Source organism: Penicillium expansum (genome assembly GCF_000769745.1).
Source record: "Penicillium expansum strain MD-8 chromosome Unknown contig362, whole genome shotgun sequence".
Lineage (NCBI taxonomy): Eukaryota > Fungi > Ascomycota > Eurotiomycetes > Eurotiales > Aspergillaceae > Penicillium > Penicillium expansum.
This window is the reverse complement of record NW_015971526.1, coordinates 548,520-567,749: the sequence shown is the minus strand read 5'-3', so window position 1 is coordinate 567,749 and position 19,230 is coordinate 548,520. Positions and strand designations below refer to the sequence as shown.

General features: G+C 50.7%; 5 protein-coding genes across 5 annotated transcripts; 3 read left to right on the top strand and 2 right to left on the bottom strand.

Annotated features, from left to right (window-relative positions):
* Window positions 1–978: 978 nt before the first annotated feature.
* PEX2_105050 (MFS transporter) lies at window positions 979–2,769 on the top strand (the record flags this gene model as incomplete). The annotated part of the gene is made up of 3 exons (XM_016747773.1): window positions 979–1,342; window positions 1,403–2,409; window positions 2,470–2,769. 3 exons carry the CDS (start codon window positions 979–981, stop codon window positions 2,767–2,769), a joined length of 1,671 nt encoding a protein of 556 aa, XP_016593260.1.
* A 3,466-nt stretch (window positions 2,770–6,235) lies between these two features.
* On the top strand, window positions 6,236–10,819 carry PEX2_105040 (PE repeat family protein; the record flags this gene model as incomplete). Its single annotated transcript, XM_016747772.1, has 4 exons — window positions 6,236–6,391; window positions 6,525–6,627; window positions 6,717–7,205; window positions 7,254–10,819. 4 exons carry the CDS (start codon window positions 6,236–6,238, stop codon window positions 10,817–10,819), a joined length of 4,314 nt encoding a protein of 1,437 aa, XP_016593259.1.
* Window positions 10,820–11,270: 451 nt separating this feature from the next.
* Window positions 11,271–12,643, bottom strand: PEX2_105030 (uncharacterized protein; the record flags this gene model as incomplete). The annotated part of the gene is made up of 3 exons (XM_016747771.1): window positions 11,271–11,996; window positions 12,066–12,375; window positions 12,447–12,643. The coding sequence occupies 3 exons, from the start codon at window positions 12,641–12,643 to the stop codon at window positions 11,271–11,273; spliced, it is 1,233 nt and encodes a 410-aa protein (XP_016593258.1).
* Window positions 12,644–13,403: 760 nt separating this feature from the next.
* PEX2_105020 (gamma-glutamyltransferase family protein) lies at window positions 13,404–15,410 on the top strand (the record flags this gene model as incomplete). Its single annotated transcript, XM_016747770.1, has 4 exons — window positions 13,404–13,568; window positions 13,639–13,657; window positions 13,723–14,072; window positions 14,133–15,410. 4 exons carry the CDS (start codon window positions 13,404–13,406, stop codon window positions 15,408–15,410), a joined length of 1,812 nt encoding a protein of 603 aa, XP_016593257.1.
* A 2,177-nt stretch (window positions 15,411–17,587) lies between these two features.
* Window positions 17,588–18,913, bottom strand: PEX2_105010 (Zinc finger, C2H2; the record flags this gene model as incomplete). The annotated part of the gene is made up of 5 exons (XM_016747769.1): window positions 17,588–17,653; window positions 17,712–17,804; window positions 17,857–18,391; window positions 18,446–18,579; window positions 18,632–18,913. 5 exons carry the CDS (start codon window positions 18,911–18,913, stop codon window positions 17,588–17,590), a joined length of 1,110 nt encoding a protein of 369 aa, XP_016593256.1.
* Window positions 18,914–19,230: the final 317 nt, after the last annotated feature.

Below are 19,230 nucleotides of genomic sequence, written 5' to 3'. Positions count from 1 at the left end.
GTCTGCTAGGCTTATTAATCACCTCCTTGCAGCCACCTGAGCGTGCAGGTCCACCTGGGTTGAAGGTAATGATCCGGTGGCGTATAAACCAAAATGTTTCTGGATTGTTCGAGTTCCACTCTCTATTCTCGCGATCTGTCATATAAACATAGCAAGTATAAGTACCACCTACCACAACACCTGGATGTGTATAGTATAATCGTGCTGGGCCTACTATCCACCAAATATAGGTGCATGTGGTATATAGGTGGGACAGCAATAGATAGACCTGGTTGGTGATTAACGATAACAATAGGACTCCGGGGTATTTATTGACTGCCAAAACAACGTCCGGGGAAGCAGGGGTATTAAGCGAAAGCCAAGACAAATCTATTGCGACTGTTAAATACTTTCTGATGCCATCAGAGTGTCTCATATTCCGTTCTATCTTAGATTTTGTTCTATCATAAAATAGACCACTGCAAGTCTCTAATCTCTCTCGGGACTCGCCTTCAGGATTTGCCGACGGAAGACCGGCACACTCGAGCTCAACGATGACTGGCTCTATAGGCCGGCTTGTATCTTTATAGGATAGAATGTGCACTAGCGTTGGTATGTCGGAAAATAATCCAGCAATGGTACCCTGTTCTGAAGGGCAAGAGATAATATTATTAACTACACTCGGTCGCTGTCGGTGTTTATCGGTCAGACAGTCTCCAAATGCAAGAATTTTTTTTTCTCTCACTTTTATTTCGCACAAGACAATATCCAACGGCAATCAACCGTTGTAAAAGATAACTGGTGATCTTAAAGGCATATCAGAGCAGGGGATCGACGCTCTTTGCAAGGAAGGTGCCCAACTGGTTTCCTCCAGGGTTCCCACAGGGCTATATTTCATTCTTGTAAAGCTCTACGCGCCTTATTTTTTTTTTGGATTCAGATTTATCTTATGTTTAATTGGGAAAAGTCGACATTTTCCCTCCATCACATACATCCAATATGCACGGGCAATCTGAGACGGACGGCATCGTCGCATCCTCGGACAGCGGAGAACAACCAACAATCATAGCCGACACGAAGTCAGAAGTTGATAATGACATCCACTCCCTATCGGGTGCCTCCAGCAATACTGCCGATGAAGAACATGATCCAGAGAATCCTCCACGCCTAGAACGCCAACTAACGGAGCTTGGTCCTCCTATCAAGGTTGCCCGACTCAAGCGTAGAGGCTTGTTCGGGCAGTTGGCATTGGTGGCAGAGGTTGAAGACCCAAAGACATACCCTCGCAGAATGAAATGGTTCATCACATTCGTCGTCGCTCTTGCCGGAGCCACAGCACCAATGGGCAGCGCGATCTTTCTCCGTGAGTCTCCAAACACAAATTGACTATTCGTCAGACCATCACTAATTAATCTTCTATCAGCTTCACTATCACAGGTAACCAAGGAGTTAAATACAACAACCACAATCACTAACCTGTCGATCGCGTTGTACATGCTGGCCATGTCGATATTCCCATTGTGGTGGTCATCGTTCAGCGAGCGACTTGGGCGACGGACTATCTACCTGGCTTCTTTTACTCTCTTTGTGGTCTTCAACTGCCTTTGTGCCGTCTCGGATTCTATTTCAATGCTGATTGTAATGCGAATGTTGAGCGGTGGTGCTTCTGCTTCTGTCCAGGCGGTTGGTGCTGGCACCATCGCCGATCTCTGGGAATCCAGAGAACGGGGGCGGGCCATGGGTATCTTCTATCTAGGTCCGTTGTGCGGACCCCTGTTTGCACCAATTATTGGTGGTGTCTTAGCTCAGCGCTGGGGATGGCGGAGTACCATGTGGTTCCTCTCGGCATTTGGTGCTCTCACTCTCATCTTTATCTTATTCGCCCTTCCCGAGACATTGACCGTACAAAAGCCTGTGATGGCTGAACCCGACAACGAAGATACAGCTATCAGCCGCCCGTTGAGTCGAGTCTCGTCGCAGCAGGTTGTTCGGTCCACCGCGAGGTGGCTCAAGACGATGAGGATGGTTTTCATCGATCCGCTTAAGATCATTCTCTACCTCCGTTTTCTCCCGGTCCTTCTCAGTGTGTACTATGCTAGTATCGCGTTCGGTTCCCTCTATGTGCTTAATATCAGTGTTGAGGACACATTTGGAAAGGCGCCATACAACTTCTCCACCACCATTGTTGGTTTACTGTACATTCCAAATTCGCTGGGCTACATGGTCAGTAGTATCTTTGGAGGCAAATGGATGGATAGCATCATGCAACGGGAGGCGAAGAAGGCAAATCGATACGACGAGAAAGGCAGACTGGTACTACGACCTGAAGACCGAATGCGTGAGAATGCATGGCTTGGTGCCTTCATGTACCCGGCAGCCCTGATTTGGTATGGTTGGGCATCGGAGAGGGGAGTCTTCTGGCTTGTCCCGGTATGTCAACTCTCAATGTAGCCCCCCAGACACATCAGTAGCACTCTCTAACTTCAACAGATGATTGCCAACTTCTTCTTTGGTATGGGCTCCATGCTCATTTTCAGCATGGTAACCACCATGCTCACGGAATTCATGCCGAAAAAGTCCTCGGAGGGTGTAGCTCTCAACAACTTCATGCGAAACATCTTCTCCTGCGTCGGTACCGTCGTCACTGCCCCGATCATCGATGGTATCGGTAATGGGTGGCTGTTTACCATCCTCGGGCTGCTCGGCTTCGCCAGCAGCTCTGTCATTTTCCTGATGAGAGTCAATGGCCCTAAATGGAGAAAGACTTTGGATGCACATCTGCGGTCATGAGTTGCTTTTGCTCTGCATTACGCATTACTACGTTGTGTTTTATCTCCGGCGTTCAAGCATATGTTTATATTAATTTTTAGGAGGTGGTAAGGGCCTGGCATCCATACCATACACCATTGGTGTCAGCTGCTTTGCACATACCTCTCACCAAAACAAAATATCCATACCTGACTCTGTCTCTTCATTCATGTTGAGTCATTCTCAAGTCGTTTTTTTTTTTTTATGTATTCTCAACAAGAGTAGTGGTCCGCCTATGCGGCCTCTGTCCTTCACGATATAAGACTTTCATAATCTGATCTATCTATCTGGCAAGATGATATTAGGGACGTTCTATGCAAGAACACTCCGATATTCTTGGTGGATATCTTTAGTTGTCTTTCATTCTCAGTAAAATAACTTTGTAAAGGGATAATGAATAATATGACATGCCAGGCTGGTAACTCTACGACAATATAAGGCAGTAAAAAGCATAAACCTAACAGATTACTTTTCTAGATACGTATAACCGGGAATACCTACTGTTTCCTTCAGTATTCAGATCTATCTGATACTTGAAAACGGTACCCATCGTCAACCTATGCGACTTCCACTTAAATAGGGGTATACAATCAGTACCTAGCTGCTATTCCATGGGACCCCTCACCTCAAGTTGAGAATTACGCTTCTCTTAGAAGCATCCAATCCGTGTTCCGGCAATTGCACATGTCAAGCTAGTACGTATGAGGTCTTACGTATTTGTGTTATCGTGCATATTATCTTGGCCTAGCTACATACACTAGATATACCAAGTACTAGTCGGTCAACGATAGCATATTTTTGTCGAGGGAGTAGCCCTCTCAATCATCAGGGGTAATTGATTGCGTGGGATGAACCTATCCATTATAATTTTGACCTATATAAGTTCATCTCAATTTCTACTCCATACGAAGTATAGAAAAAATATATAGATCTGAGTGAGACTGCACGTGTTAATTCACCTGCATGAAAAAAAGTGAGGCAGCCAATCAGAGCTCCATCACGCCATGTTCTTGACTAGCCAGCACTTCTAGCGAACATTCGATGCATCAGTCATGAGGGGAAGGGGAGATCGCCGGCGAGATAACGGAGTATAGGGGGTTATGTGCTGGGGTTGCTAGTCTGCGAGGTATGTACTTTTTTAAGCGATATTCGCGGATGCTTTTCCTCCCCGATCAATCAAGCCCTCTAATGCCAGTAGGTTTTCTTTTCTTTTTTCTCACATGGATCACTCTCTAGCAGATCCGATGCCGGCAACATCCCTACCAAGTTATACTTCAAACGACCTATCCATTCACTAGTTCAAATCTCAAATACAAGACGCCGAATGAAAGTTTATTGACCTTGAGACCTCTCTTCTCTGATCGACATATCCCTTTTAAGTGCATAGATAACAAAGGACAGCTATACAAAAAAGGAGTGATGATGTTTATGCCCATCTACTTCGTGCAGAGTCCAACGTATTCAAAAATAGACCCCAAGGACCCAAGCATCCTGGCCCAAATCTGAGAATAGAAACAAACCCACCCAATAATATTTACAAATACGATGGGTTTCACCTCGTGGACCGCCATTTACTAACCATACGCAACACAACATGGATGCTCGGCCCGCTGCATGAAGTTGGGTACATACTTTGTAGATGGCCCTATCTAGTGATTTGGCTGAGGACTTGTATCGCGAAGTACAACATATCGGGGAATAACACGAAGAGTCAGCACCGAGATCCGCTAGAAAAGCGAAAAGTGGCCTAGACATGCATGCAGCTCTTTTGAGACTCGGGTGTTGGCTTCTGTACTTATCTCTACCCTTAGGTACATTAGGTCGAACTGAACACATGCTATTTCGAAAAAAAAGAGGACCCTAGTGACGAAGCTGTAGTAAGACGGCGACACATCAGTCAGATATCCGTGGGGTCTGTTAGTGCGCTCCGTATGTTGTACGCGGACTAAGTTGGATGCAGGAATTAGCGGACGTGTTGGTTTAGGAGTGGCTGGTATTGACGCGAAGACCACATAGTGATCGGCTGTACTCCGTAATCTGCACTCCGTACGGAGTACGGAGTAGTCATAGGTGGAATAGAAATATGATAATATCGAATATAGGAGAAACGAGGGAGAATTCGATGTCCAAGTCCAATGCGCAATATCACCTGACCCCAAGAAACTCCGGATTTCGCCATTTCCTTCTCTTTTTCCTTCGTCGGACCATTTGATGCAGTCCACGATGTTGAAATGCATATTACATCACCATTTCAACTGCTGGCTCCCTTACAGTTGAGTGGCACAGAATAATGTTCTCGGGCAATACTCTGAAGTGTCGGTGTCGTGTCGGTGTCGAAAGTGGAGATTCAGTTATCCACGACTCCATCAGCTCCATACAGCTTCATTCCCAGCCACCCCGTTTCGCCTTTCCAGTTCAGTTTGATTCTATGAATAATGCAAAAATTTGCTCGAAGTTCTAATATTTGCCTCCCAATATCGGATCCCGTTCGAGGTTAATTATTGCCCTGGTCTCCCCACCCACAGTGTACTTTGTACGCCTGCATCCTATTTGCCGCCGTTACCGGGGCACGTTGGGCAGAAATGGGCCTGCATCACCTTTGCGTCGCCCATCGATCTCCCTACTGAAACATTGCCTTCGTGGCTTTGTGTACTGTACTCCGTACACCTGCGAAGTTCTCTCGGCCCAAGTCATTTCTATTCTCATCTCAATATGTGTCTGTGTGTAGTATCCAGGCCCAAAAACAGACCAAAACAGAAAAAAAGACAAGTCAATTCAAATCCAATCCAATTCAATTCAATTCATTCGGTGGCATCCACCCCACTTCAACAGACCCAGTTTCTCCATACTCCTGCAGCATTGCCTTTCCTATCTTGACCGATGTGCCCCTCGATCCCCAATCCCATCTCGCCATTTACTGCTTGGTGCTGCAGCTATTCCTGCGGGTGGGGATCATGCTGCTCTCACCCGGCCCTAACCAAGCACCGGACCTCACTGAACCACAATGTCGGCCCTGGAGATGGAGACCCGACGACCGACGTGGCCCAATAACAATTGACTCCATCGGGCAGTTCATTGGTGACGTTCAGGGCCCAAGACCGTAATGCACTTTGTTGTCGTCCCATCCGACCGCATAGAGGACGAACTATTATACGCTGCCTCACCATGATTGTCCAATGCGACCTCTGTGTCACCAGAGAAACAAGCATATCCTTCCTTTCCCTTTTAGTATTCTAATACATGAGGTACCCTACCCAGTTTCACACTCCTCAATTGTCCATATTTTGTATCTTTTGTTCCTCGATTTCCCCTGTCGCCCCATACTTTTCCGTGCATCGAGCCCGACAAGCCGGCTTGTCAATCTCCCATTGTCCCGGTTCTCGTCACATCACGCGCCATTCAGCCTCGCCCAGGCCTTCGATATATGATACGTCATTGACCGGGGATCATGGCCGGTAAGAAGAAGAATAAGAACAATAAAAACAATAAAAACAATAACAACCGCCCTCCCGTCGGCTCTGCACCACCCCCTGAACCTGAGAATAAAGACCTCGTCGACTCTGCCCCGGACCCGGCGGCAGCCGCTGTTGAGGATGCCTTACAAGTATGCCGATCTCCCTACGTACTCCTATGAAACGGTCCAACGTCAATATTCGACCTTTGATTTTGATACTCAATCTTTCCAATTTTACCCTGTCACCTATTCAACGACCGATCTGACCGAGGATCAAAACCAGGACAACAAGGAGCCCACCGCCGAACCGGAGAAGGACCCTGCCTCTGAAGAACCCCCTGCCGCTGAGCCAAGTGGCGATGAAAATCCGACCGCTGAGCCTACAGGTAAGTACATGTTTCGATATATGACATAGTGTATCGTCGAGGAATTCATGTTCTATATTTTTCACTTGGTATTAACATATAATGTTCAGATTCCGCGGAGGCTGCACCACCAGCCGAGTCTCAACCCGACGAGGCTGCCCCAGAAGCTAAAGAAGAGGGCAAAGATGAACCAGCGCCAGATGCAGAGGGTGCCGTAGAAGAGGCGAAATCCACGGAGGATGCAAAACCTGACGATGGTGCAGCGCCCGAAGGCGAAGCCAAGCCTGAAGAGGAAGCCAAACCTGAAGAGGAAGCCAAACCCGAAGAAGAAGCCAAACCCGAAGAAGAAACCAAGCCTGAAGAGGGAGCCAAACCTGAAGAGGAAGTCAAACCTGAAGAAGAAGCCAAGTCTGAAGGAGATCCTAAGCCCGAAGACGACTCAAAGCCTGAAGATGAATCTAAACCTGAAGGCGGTGCAGCGCCCGATGACAGTGCAAAGCCCGAAGAGGAATCAAACCCCGAAGAACATGCAAAGCCTGAAGGCGGAGAAGATGCGCCAGCAGGTGAAGACACGAAAAAAGAAGGCGATGGCAACAATGGTCAGTATTTAAACTTATATTAGTTCTTACGAAGCTGACAGTATGTAGACGAAGGGTTCCCAGATTTTGATCTAGATGTAGACCCCGAGGCAATAGCAGCCGAGAAAGAGGCTGCTGCTGAAGCGGCCGCAGAAGACGCCCTAGAGAATGCGGAAGATGCACAAAAGGCTGATGCAACCCCTGCTCCAGAGGAACCAGCAGCCCCTGAACCAGTCGTGGAGGTGCCAAAGGCGGAGGAAAAGCCAGCGGCCAAGGGTAAGAAAAAGAAAGGCAAGAAGAACAAGAAGGCAGCAGGTCCTGAGCCTACTCTAGATCCAGAACCAGCCGCCGAAGCAGCGTCGGGGCCAGTGGCAGAGCCGGAGCCAGAGCCAACGCCGGAACCAGCCGCCGAGCCGGAGCCAGAGCCAGAACCAGAACCAGCCGCCGAGCCGGAGCCTGAGGCTGAGCCCGAAAAGCCCGCTGATAATCCTCCTGAACCCCCAACCCCGGAAGAGCCACCAGCGGCCGAGCCACCCGCGGAGGAGCCACCCGCGGAGGAGCCAAAGGCGGAGGAAAAGCCAGCGGCCAAGGGTAAGAAAAAGAAAGGCAAGAAGAACAAGAAGGCAGCAGGTTCTGAGCCTACTCTAGATCCAGAACCAGCCGCCGAAGCAGCGCCGGAGCCTGAAGCGTCACCTGAAACAAGTGAACAACCAGCGGAAGCAGATGCGGAAACAAAAGCGGAGGTCACACCCGAACCAACAGAGCCACCAGCAACAGAACCCGAACCTGCTCCACCTACAGCAGAAGAAGAACCCGCCAAGGAGCCAGAGCCGGAAGCTACGCCAGTTGAGGAAACACCTGCTGCCGAAACCGAAGCTGCTGTGGAGGAGAAGGTGGAAGCTGTAGAACCTGAACCAGTCGAGGAGACCCCCAAAGAGGCACCCGTCGAAGAAAGCACACCGGCCGAGCCTGCCTCCGAGCCTGCCCCCGAGCCTGCCCCCGAACCCGCTGCTGAGCCTGCTGCTGAGCCTGAAACCGCTGCTGAGCCTGAAACCGCTGCTGAGCCTGAGCCACCTGCCGAGCCTGAATCTGCTGCTGAGCCTGAACCTGCTGCCGAGCCAGCCGTTGAGGCCCCTGCTGAGCCAGAGCCAGAGCCAGCTGCTGAGCCTGAACCCGCTGCTGAGCCTGAACCTGCCGCCGAGCCTGTCGCCGAAGCTGCTGAGCCAGCTGTTGAGGCCCCTGCCGAGCCTGAACCTGTTGCCAAGCCCGTGGTTGAAGCTCCTGCTGAGCCTGAGCCTGAGCCAGCTGCCGAGCCTGAACCTGTTGCCGAGCCCGTGGTTGAAGCTCCTGCTGAGCCTGAGCCTGAGCCAGCTGCCGAGCCTGAACCTGTTGCCGAGCCCGTGGTTGAAGCTCCTGCTGAGCCTGAGCCTGAGCCAGCTGCCGAGCCTGAACCTGTTGCCGAGCCCGTGGTTGAAGCTCCTGCTGAGCCTGAGCCTGAGCCGGCTGCCGAGCCTGAACCTGAGCCTGAGCCGGCTGCCGAGCCTGAACCTGCTGCTGAGCCTGAGCCTACTCCTCAGCCGGCTGCTGAGCCTGAACCTGCTGCCGAGCCTGAACCTGCTGCCGAACCTGAACCTGCTGCCGAACCTGAACCTGCTGCCGAACCTGAACCTGCTGCCGAACCTGAACCTGCTGCCGAGCCTGAACCTGCTGCCGAGCTTGAACCTGCTGCCGAGCCTGAACCTGCTGCCGAGCCTGAACCTGCTGCCGAGCCTGAGCCTACTCCTGAACCTACTCCTGAGCCGGCTGCTGAGCCTGAACCTGTTGCCGAGCCAGCAGTTGAGGCCCCTGCTGAGCCAGAGCCAGAGCCAGCTACCGAGCCTGTGGTTGAAGCTCCTGCTGAGCCTACTCCCGAGCCCGCTCCCGAACCCGCTGCTGAGGCTGTTGTCGAGCCTGAACCTGCTGCTGCTGAGGAGCTTGCACCTCCCGCACCGGAACCCGTCGAGTCGATTATTGAAGCTGCCGAAGCACCTGTCGCTGAAGAGAAGGAAGTGACTGAAGATGCCCCCGCTGCTGCAGATCCTGTAGAGGAGACGCCTGCCCCAGAACCAGCGGTCGAGGAGGCACCTGCTCCCGCCCCAGTGGAAGAAACACCAGTGGAAGAAGCGCCTGTTGCCGAGACACCCCCAGAAGCTGTAGCAGAACCAGAAGTCGTACCCGAAGAGGCGCCAAAGGAGATCCCAGTGGAAACACCTGCTGACGAGTCAGCTCCTGTCGAAGATGCCCCAGCTGAGATCCCGGCACCTGACGAATCCCCGGCTGAACCAGTAGTTCCGGACGAGGCCCCAGCTGAGACACCAGTCGAGACTCCAACGCCGGAAGAGGCATTGCCTGAGACACCACCAGAGGAGCCTACCCCTGAGCCAGAGGCTGCCAGAGACCTCCCCGCTGAAGACCCACCAGCAGAACCAGAAGCTGCCCCCGAGCCAGTCGATATTCCCGCTAGCGACGAAGTGGCGCCCGACGAGCTTGTACCAACCCCAGAAGACGCCCAGCCAGAGGTGGAGATGATCGACGCCGAGCCTCTCGACGAAAGCGCAGAAGCCGCAGCAGCTCGCCACTCTCGACGCCGCAGAAAGCGTAGCTCACCAATCGAGGGAGAGCGTCGGCAGTCCAAGACATCTTCCGAAGGTCGCCGGGAGCAACTCCAGCGCCAGAAGAGCGAGAAAAACATCTTCACCAACCGCTGGGCCAAGGCACTGGAAGAAGCACGACGTCAACACGACGAGAAATCTCAGTTGCAACGAAAGCAGCGCGCTCTCGCCGAGGAGCGAGAGCGCAGTGGCATCCCCGCGCCGGAAAAACTGAAGCGCACGAAGAGCTCGTCCAAGGAGAAGGTGAGGGAGAAGGAGAGGGCAATGGAACCAGAAATAGAGGCCGAAGTCATCGAATCCAGACCCAGACGCCGCACCTCCGACACTCCCTCGAGCCAACCTCTCGAACGAGCCCGCTCCACCAGGACCTCGTCGAAGCAGGTATCAACATCGATACCGACGCCCAAGCCCCGTGCCTTCCTGCGATACATGACGGAAGGCAAATCGGATACCAATGGGCCTTTGCTGCGCCTAAATGCCGCTAAGGCTGTACCGACCATTGAAACGCCGCGCCGGTCATCCACAAGTCATAGCAGTGGCAGTGGCAGTGGCAGTGGCAGTGGCAGCCGTCATGACCGGGCGGAGCATGAAGAGCGACAGTCTAGTGGTCGGTCTAGTGGATCACGGTCGCGACGTGAAGAGGAGCCTTCTCGCAGTGAGCGTGTTGAGCGCACTGAGAGCAGGAGACTGCGACACTCGTCGACGGCTGAGCATGGTCGATCCAGGGAGGAAAGGAAGGAAAGAGAGAGGGAGAAAGATCGAGTGGAGAAGGAGCGTGAGCGTGAGCGTGAGCGTGAGCACGCACGCGAACGAGAAATCGAGGGAGAGAAGGAGAGGGAGAGGGAGAAGAAGCCTGAGGGCTCATCCCGGCGTTCCAGGGAGACGAGAGAGGTTCGCTCTCATCGTCGCCACAGGCGCGAGGAATCGCCTCCCCGAGAGGAGTCGAAGCTGAAGGGTCTCTGGAGAGCGATTGCTGCCCATTGAGACCATAGAGATTGTTGATTTTTTTTGTTTTTTGTTATTTGCTTTCACTTTCAACCTTGTCTTTTACTTTTACTTGGGTGGTTTGTGGTTTGACAGAATGATCTATATGTGACAATGTGTATGCTTGATGAATTTGTGCTTGCATTGGGGAGCGAATCATTGCAGGAGTACTTGACTTGGTTTTATTAGCCAGATTTGATTCAATATGCATCAGCCTGACAAGGATTTTGATTGAGGTTATCTCGAGTGCCTGTAGCCCGTATGCACAGTCTCTTGTCATCGTAGTATCTCTGTTCAATTTGACCATCATTCGTGTCATGTTTCATATGTCATTTTGAAAATCTGGTATCTTCGCCAGTGGCATCAGTCATAAACAGTATAAAAGTCACCAGGCATCAAATTCAACAAGCAAAGCCCTAAACCAGACAGTCCGGATAAGTAGCAAAATAAATCAAGTCTGCTCGCTCTTCGCCGGAATCACTCTAGAACACCACCCACACCAAGCACGATACAAACCCTTCTCCTCCCTCTCAAGATAATTCCCCGTATCCCTCTCATCTTCATACTCAACAACACAAGCACCAACATTAACCCTCTTCTTAGACTTATGTTTCACAACACCACCCAATCCGATTATCTCCTGCCTGAAATATCCAGGCTCTTCATCATCATGGCTATCCGCCGAGACACCAATCCCCTCATAACCAAACGTCGGAGGAGCTGCGGGGCTTTGCGCCCTACTACTGGTATCACTCCCAGACCCAGACCCCTCATCCGCCTCACAGTCAACCTCAAGCTCGATCTCCTGCGCAGCAAGACAGCTCTCACCCCGCCCGCACTTAACGCCCTGACAGCCTTCGCCAATGCCAGTGCCCAGCCCACCGCCAAGGTACGTGCTGTAGCGCGTGCGCCATGCCCAGACACGACGGTATGTCGTGTCATTACTGCGCAGCGTCATTCCGCACTGCGTGCACAGCCAGACGGCTTCCTCGCAATTGCAGGGGTTTCGCGCGAACGCAATTGCCGCGACGCTATTCTCGTCCCATGAGTCGGGGGTGTGCTGATCTGAGGTTGTGTAGGAGAGGTGGGAGGAGAGCGGTGCTTTGCCGCAGGGTCGACAGAGGCGGCGGATACGGTTTTTAAGGGCTGGTTGGGAAGGAGGTTTGATAGTGCAATTCTACAGAGCTGGGTTTAGCAACTTGCATGGTCTATATTCGGGGGAGGAGAATTGGCTTACTCTGCATACAACCTTGGCGCAGCGTCGACATTCGCCCACCATGTCGCGCGCGCACTTGGCTACCTTCCCCCGTGTCATGCGACTTTGCTCGCCGCTGGGACGGCTTAGTAGTCGTATGACTGATTTGACACTGTCTGGCAGGACAGAGCCGCTATCTAGCATTTCTGCTAGGGTTTCGATGTATTCATTCTCGCACCGGAGAGTCTCTCTCGCTAGTTGGTGGCGGAACGGTGCCAAGTTCACGTGGAACTGGCGACATGTATTCGAGAGGGCATAAAGGGTATTTAGGTCGATGGCGCGAGCGATTTCTTTGACGATGCTATGGGATGGTGACGCGTTAGCTAGATCTGAATCTTATTTGCCAGCTGTTGATAAACAAGTAGTACATACGGATAACAGCTCAAAGCCGCGGAGAATCCATTCCGATTCGGGTTTAGGACCTCGTCGGTCGTTTTATTCGGCGATGTACGCGATGTGGGTAGTTCGGCCGGCTCCGACGCGATGGGGTCAACCATCATAGGGAATGGCTTCTCCAAGAATGCCGATCCATCGGGAAATGCATCGTCCAGGTCGACAAATACCACCATGCTGCTCCATCAGAGGCCTTTTCTCAAGATCAGTTTCATCAGATAAGATCAGAGGTCTTTTTATAGTGCCCCTATTAACATGGAACTTGAATGGTTCGGGGTGGGATGATGGCGGAACGAGGGGATTAATTGCCGCTCCGAAGACCGGGGCGGTGAGTTACGTGATCATTTCTTTGGTCTTCGTTTCAGAAATGAGGTCTGATTTTATGTACGAAGTATGTTGTACGGAGTACGGAGTCAGAACAATAATAGCATGAGATACGTCATACTCCATTCCCATATAACCTCGGCCAAAGCACCGGGGAGGTCATCCTCGACTCCGATATGAAGTATACAGATACATAAGCTAGGTAAGCCCTTCCAAGGTTTGTTTCCTAATCGGATATCTGACGCCTTTGTATACCTTTATAGCGATATCTCCTTAGAGGGCTTTCATTTTAGTATACACCCTTTAGTCGGGCTCTCTTAGAAGGCTCAAAGAGTTTAGGCAATCGATTCTACATGATATGTAAGAAGTAGTGGACCCCAGGTGCCCATGGGGAATATTCACTTAGGTAATTATAAGGTCCCGAAGGTTAGAAGGTTGGAGTCATCCATTAAACTTACCCCAATTCGTTAGACTTGCCGAGTAGAGGAACCTCTTTTCCTTTCATTTGTGACAGGGAGACCTGCAGAAATTAGTGGGGGTTGATAAGCATTTGATATCCCCCCATATCATCCCCCATATCCCCCGCTCTCCCACTTCTCCATCATCCAAATCATGCCGCTCAACGCCAAAGCAGTATACTCCCGCGAGAATGCGGACTACGTCCCATTTGCTAGTAGACGGAGTACCGTCCACAGCACCAAGGGCATTGTATCATGCACTCAACCACTAGCCGCTGCTGCGGGTCATAAGATCCTGAGCCAGGGTGGAAATGCAGCGGTATGCACTTTGTTCAATCCTATATGTCGCATTCAACTTCAACAATACTGACTTTGATACTCGTGTCCAGGATGCCGCTGTTGCCGTGGGTAAGCCTTGCCTCAAATTGCATAATCACACAAGGGAACAGTGAACTGATTTCATACTTCTACAGCCGCCGGACTCAACATGACTGAGCCTTGCTCCACGGGCATCGGAGGTGACATGTTCTGTCTCTTCTACAATGCCAAGACGAAGAAGGTGCATGCGCTCAATGGCTCTGGTCGGTATCCTGGTAATGCCAGCTTAGAGAAAATCCGCAAGGATCTCGGTCTAGCCCCTGGTGAGCAGGGTAACATGCCCATGTTGAATGCTCTAGCTGCGACTACACCTGGGGCAGCTGCAGGATGGGTTGATACAATCGAGAAGTTTGGTAGCGGTAAGTTATCGCTTGAGCAGATTCTACAACCTGCTATTGAGCTGGGAGAGGAGGGGTTCCCTGTGTCGGAACTTTCCTCTCATGGTGTAAGTATTCAATCCTCAATCGCAATCGCACAATGGCACCATGAACTAACCTGCGCGCAGTGGAATGAGTCCGAGAACGATATCCGCAACGCCTCACCTAATTTCCGTGAGATGCTGAAAGTCGACCCTTCAGCCAAAGATGGCGTGCGAGCCCCACGTCCAGGCGAGATCATGAAGAATCCCACTCTAGCCAAGACATTCCGCGCGCTCGCTGCAGAGGGCAAGAAAGGATTCTACCAGGGCCGTGTCGCAGAATCTATTGTCAAGGTAGTGCAAGACCTGGGAGGTTACATGTCACTCGAGGATCTAGCCTATCACGCCGAGGTCGGGACACAGGAAGTCGACGCGATCTCACTCAAGTTTACCGGCCAGGACATCGTCTCGAAAGCAACACCCGGTACAGATGGCGAAGCCAACCAGGGTGTTGAAATCTGGGAGCACCCGCCAAACGGCCAGGGCATCGTGGCGCTTATGGCACTCGGCATCATGGAGGAACTCGAGAAAGCAGGCAAGATCCCCAAGTTCACTGAGGCCCAGCACAACTCAGCCGAGTACCTACACGCCGTAATTGAGAGCCTGCGCATCGCCTTCGCCGACGCTGCCTGGTGGGTCACGGACCCAGACGTGGAGAGCGTGCCTTCACAGGGCTTACTCGACCGCGCGTACCTCTCAGAGCGGGCGAAGCTGTTCACAGCCGAACGTGCAGCGGATATCATGGACCACGGCAGTCCAGCGCATAACCACTGCGACACGGTGTACTTTGCTGTAACTGACAGCGAGGGCAACGGCATCTCTTTCATCAACAGTAACTACGCTGGATTCGGAACGGCCATTATCCCTGCTGGCTGTGGCTTCTCGCTGCAGAACCGCGGTGCCAATTTCTCTCTGCAGGAAGGCCACCCTAATGTCCTGGCTCCGCGTAAGCGGCCATACCATACTATCATCCCTGCCCTTATCACCAATATCGCCGATGGCTCCTTACACTCCGTTTACGGTGTAATGGGCGGCTTTATGCAGCCGCAGGGCCATGTGCAGGTTATGCTGAACATGCTTGCCTTTGGATATCATCCCCAGGCAGCGCTCGATTCGCCGCGATTCTGTCTTGCTGCGCCGAATGAGGAGAGTACTGACCGCACGGTGTGGGTTGAGGAGGGTATTAGTGAGGCTGCTATCGAGGGACTGCGTCGTCTCGGTCATAAGATTGAGGTGTTGAGTGGCTGGAAGCGGGCTATGTTTGGTCGCGGCCAGATCATTCGCTCGTACTACGACGATGGGAAGATGGTCTATGCTGCAGGTAGTGATCCTCGAGGTGATGGTATGGCGTTCCCTTTGCTGTAAAGGCATCCTTGAGAATTATGAAGATCAAAAAACAATTGTAGACTGTGTATATAGTCACAAGTGATCAGATATCAGAAAGTTTGGGCACTTACTTTACTATTTCTGCTCCTGTTTCTTCTTCAAACATATTCATAGCTGACTATCATCCGATCTCTCTATCGACGTACAATCGATTATTAATGAATTTGCAGTCTTATGTCCACTTTACAGCTAGGATCAGATAAAGATAACTTTCTCTAACACAAGCACTTATGTCAAAACTTGTTTTCTTTAACATGTGTTGTACCCTATAAACCCTGGAAAAGCATGGCGAAAAGGGATATATAGGGCAAGATCATCCATAAAAGGGTTAGAAACTAAATGGGTCAAAGTACAGCCATACCCCTTGATGCAATCTTACTCCTATGTTGTACAATATAGGGAGGCCATCACCCGTAGGCATCCCCTATACAACTACGTCAGTATATGCATAGCATCCATCACACCACTACTCCGTACTTGTACTACATACTAAAAACAGCATACATAAGCCCCCGAACCCAATCAACAATTACCAAAATAAAGAGTAAATGCACATCATCTCTCAAGCAGGAAGGTGGTCTGAACAAAAGCCAAGGCCTCCAAAAGCCGACTCCCACAAGAACCCCTGATCGACACGCCAGACTAACCGTGCCCCACAACCAAGTACGCGACAGCTTGAGCTACTCCGTACTTTGTCGAGAGTAGTCAGGAGATGGAAAAAGACAAGAACGATATTCACATTTACAATAAAAAGACAAAGCCGGCATCCATATACAACAGTATCATGAATCAACGAATATCAGCCCTCAAATCCCCCCACCTCAAACCAAACGAATCCATGCTCATAGTACGGAGTACCAATAGTCCCAAAGACCAATTCTAGATCGAAGCCCAAAAAGCCACCTACAAGATACTCGATAAAAATGACCCATAAGCAAGTCTCTACGGAATATTCCAAATAAACGGGAACGAATGATTATTTCCCGAGCCCCGAAATCAGTCTAGTGGAGAGAACAGTGGAGAGAACAAGGTGGGGGAGGGCAGGTCCGTTTACTACATTGAGATTAGCCTGGGTACCGTGTAGCTTACTCTCCATCCAGCGTTGATTACAAAATGGGTTTCCGGGGCCTCCGGGAATATAAAGTGGAGTTGGTCGAGTGTTTTGGACAAGGCTTACGGAGTACAACATAGAGTCTAGAGTCTCGGACATCCGGCCGAGAGAGATATGCCTCTTTCAAGTTGCGGGTTTATAAGCTGGGTTTATGTGGGTATTCTCTTAGAATCGTATTTAGTGGGACATCGTAAGGTCAGAATCGGGATTTGATATCCAACCTTGATGTGTAATGCCTTCTGGGGAGGTTTCAGGTAGAAAGTACAACATACGTACTCCGTACGAAGTACAAAGAAAGTACTTTGTACATATTTTCTTTCCCTTCCAAGTTTGGAAGTTGAGGTCGGCTGTGTTCCGCTTTTACATAAGCCGAAGTTTATCCTTTTCCATGGAATCTGTTTCCGCTAGATCGGAGGTCGCTTATCTCGCTTGAGTCCACGGGTATGACGGCCAACCGAACCACGGCTGTCGATTTAATAGAGTTGAACTTTATATCGGGAGTTTGGAGGATTCATTCTATCGGATTTGGAGCTACTCCGTATACATTTATAAAATGCCGGGGTATGGTGGGATCATCCCAAAATGAAATTTGCGGTACATTTAAATGGCCTGCAGGGGTATAAATGGTATAGTAGACAAGAATGGTAAAAGAAAAGGAACAATCATAATCGTGTCGTCGGAAATCACACATAAAGAAACACGTCAAACAAAGAAAAAAGGAAACATGAAATCTAGGACCCAGTTCATATCTGGGACGCAAGACCAAAGAATCAACCAGTCGATGTCGGGAAATCGCTTGTCTTCTTTGGCCTTTCTATTTGCAAGAATTGCGGATGGGCGCGTGCTAAAAGCAACGGCGACCGGTGGACCCGGAGTCCGTAGTCACACCCCGGGCAGGAATGGAGACAGGTGGAGAGCCCTGATAATGAGGATTGAGCCATTTGTAAAGAGTCGAGACCACCCTCGTAAGGCAATGAGTGGCCCTCGGGAGTCCCGTCCCTTGGACCCACATCCATGGAGTCCGAGGTTTTCAAGGATTGTTGGATCATCCGCGCTGATTTTGTATGGAGGCGAATGCCCGGGTGGTCGTGTAGTCATAATGTTCGGCCGTCTGTAATCAATGTGTTTTGATCAAAGCTTCGATAATCTTTTCACATCCCCCAGCTCACAGGCTGGAACTGGTGCATGGAATGGACCTGGTCCTCGTAGGGAAGGCAGTCTGCGCTGGGCCATGGAGGAGAAGGGTAGTGGCACTGAACGGGCTAAAAATATATTAGTCAATGGTCATATTGAACAATCGCGAAGAAAACTCACTGGCTGGATCATATTCTCCCCCATGGACATGGGAACTAGATGCGACGGAGGCATGCCAGCATCAGTATCCCAGCGGAGGGGAGTGTGCATCTGAAGCGGGGACGAAGTGACCTCGCCCTTTAGAATATTCTTCGGGTACTGGTCGATGATAGACACAGATGCAGAAGAGATGGAGGAGCTAGAGTGGGGGGGAAGAGAGAAAGTTGCATCCGACAGAGGTGAGGGGCAGGTCTCTGCGGGGGAAGAGTAGAACGGGCTGTCGTCAACGGAGTTGGGGAGCTGGCTATGGAATCCCGGGCGGGGCAGTAGGGGCAAGTCGACGCCGCTCCACATTAATGAGCAGTCGTTGTTGGTCAGATCCGGATGAATCCCAGGAGCCACGAGTGAACCGATGGACATGGAGTGTGAATGGGAGGTTGCGGTCAATGAAATTCCATAGTCCATTGACATACAGCGCGGGATAGCGGACTCGGGTACGATGGGCTTTTGGGTGTTGGATTCCCATAAGGACTGCTCTGATTGCGATTCGAGTTCGCTGCCATTCTTGTTAGTATGCGCCATATTTCCGAAAGCTTTCTGTAGTACTCACTGTCTCTCCATATGGCGCGCAAGGAGATCAGCACGGTGAAATGCTTTCTTGCATCCTTGTGTTGCGCAGCGGTATGATGCCTCGGGGTTGTGGTTCAACTCATGACGTCTTCGGTGCTCAGCTCTGGTGAAGACCTGCAACGCTGTCAGCTTGATTGATCCGATGGATGTATATGATTGCGCTGACCTTTCCACATGTTGGGTATTCACAGGCATGTACGCGCTTTCCCTTCTTAGCCTTGCTGATGCGATGGGTGGTTGGTGTATAGGTGACGGGCATAGTTGCATCTGCCGGAGAGTTTGTACGAGAGTTGTTCTTCCGGCTCGCCATCTTGGATTTGGGGGCAAGTCTTTGAGGTTCTGGCGAAGAGGAGGAGGAGACGGAGGAGGAGGAGGAGGAAATGGAGGGCGAGTTCAAGACAGAGACGATGTGGTTTGGACTGATGCGCCCTGTGGATCCCCGGGTCATGATGTGTGAAGAGAATGGAGGAGAAAGAGTAGACAAGTATGGGAGGAGGAATGGAATGATATATATATATATATATAAGATGTAGATATGAGGCTTTGAATTGGGAAGATGTAAGCTGCACAGAATCCTGAAAGAAGAGAAGAGATGAAGAAGAGAGGAATGTGGACTGATATAGAGGGAACAATATGCGCACTAGAAGGGCTGTTGCTACAGATCTACAAGACGGATTAATAGACTTTGGGTAAAATTGGAGGAAATTAATATGTGCTAAAAAAAATAATAATAAAATAAAATAATATTGAATTAATTCCCCAAAA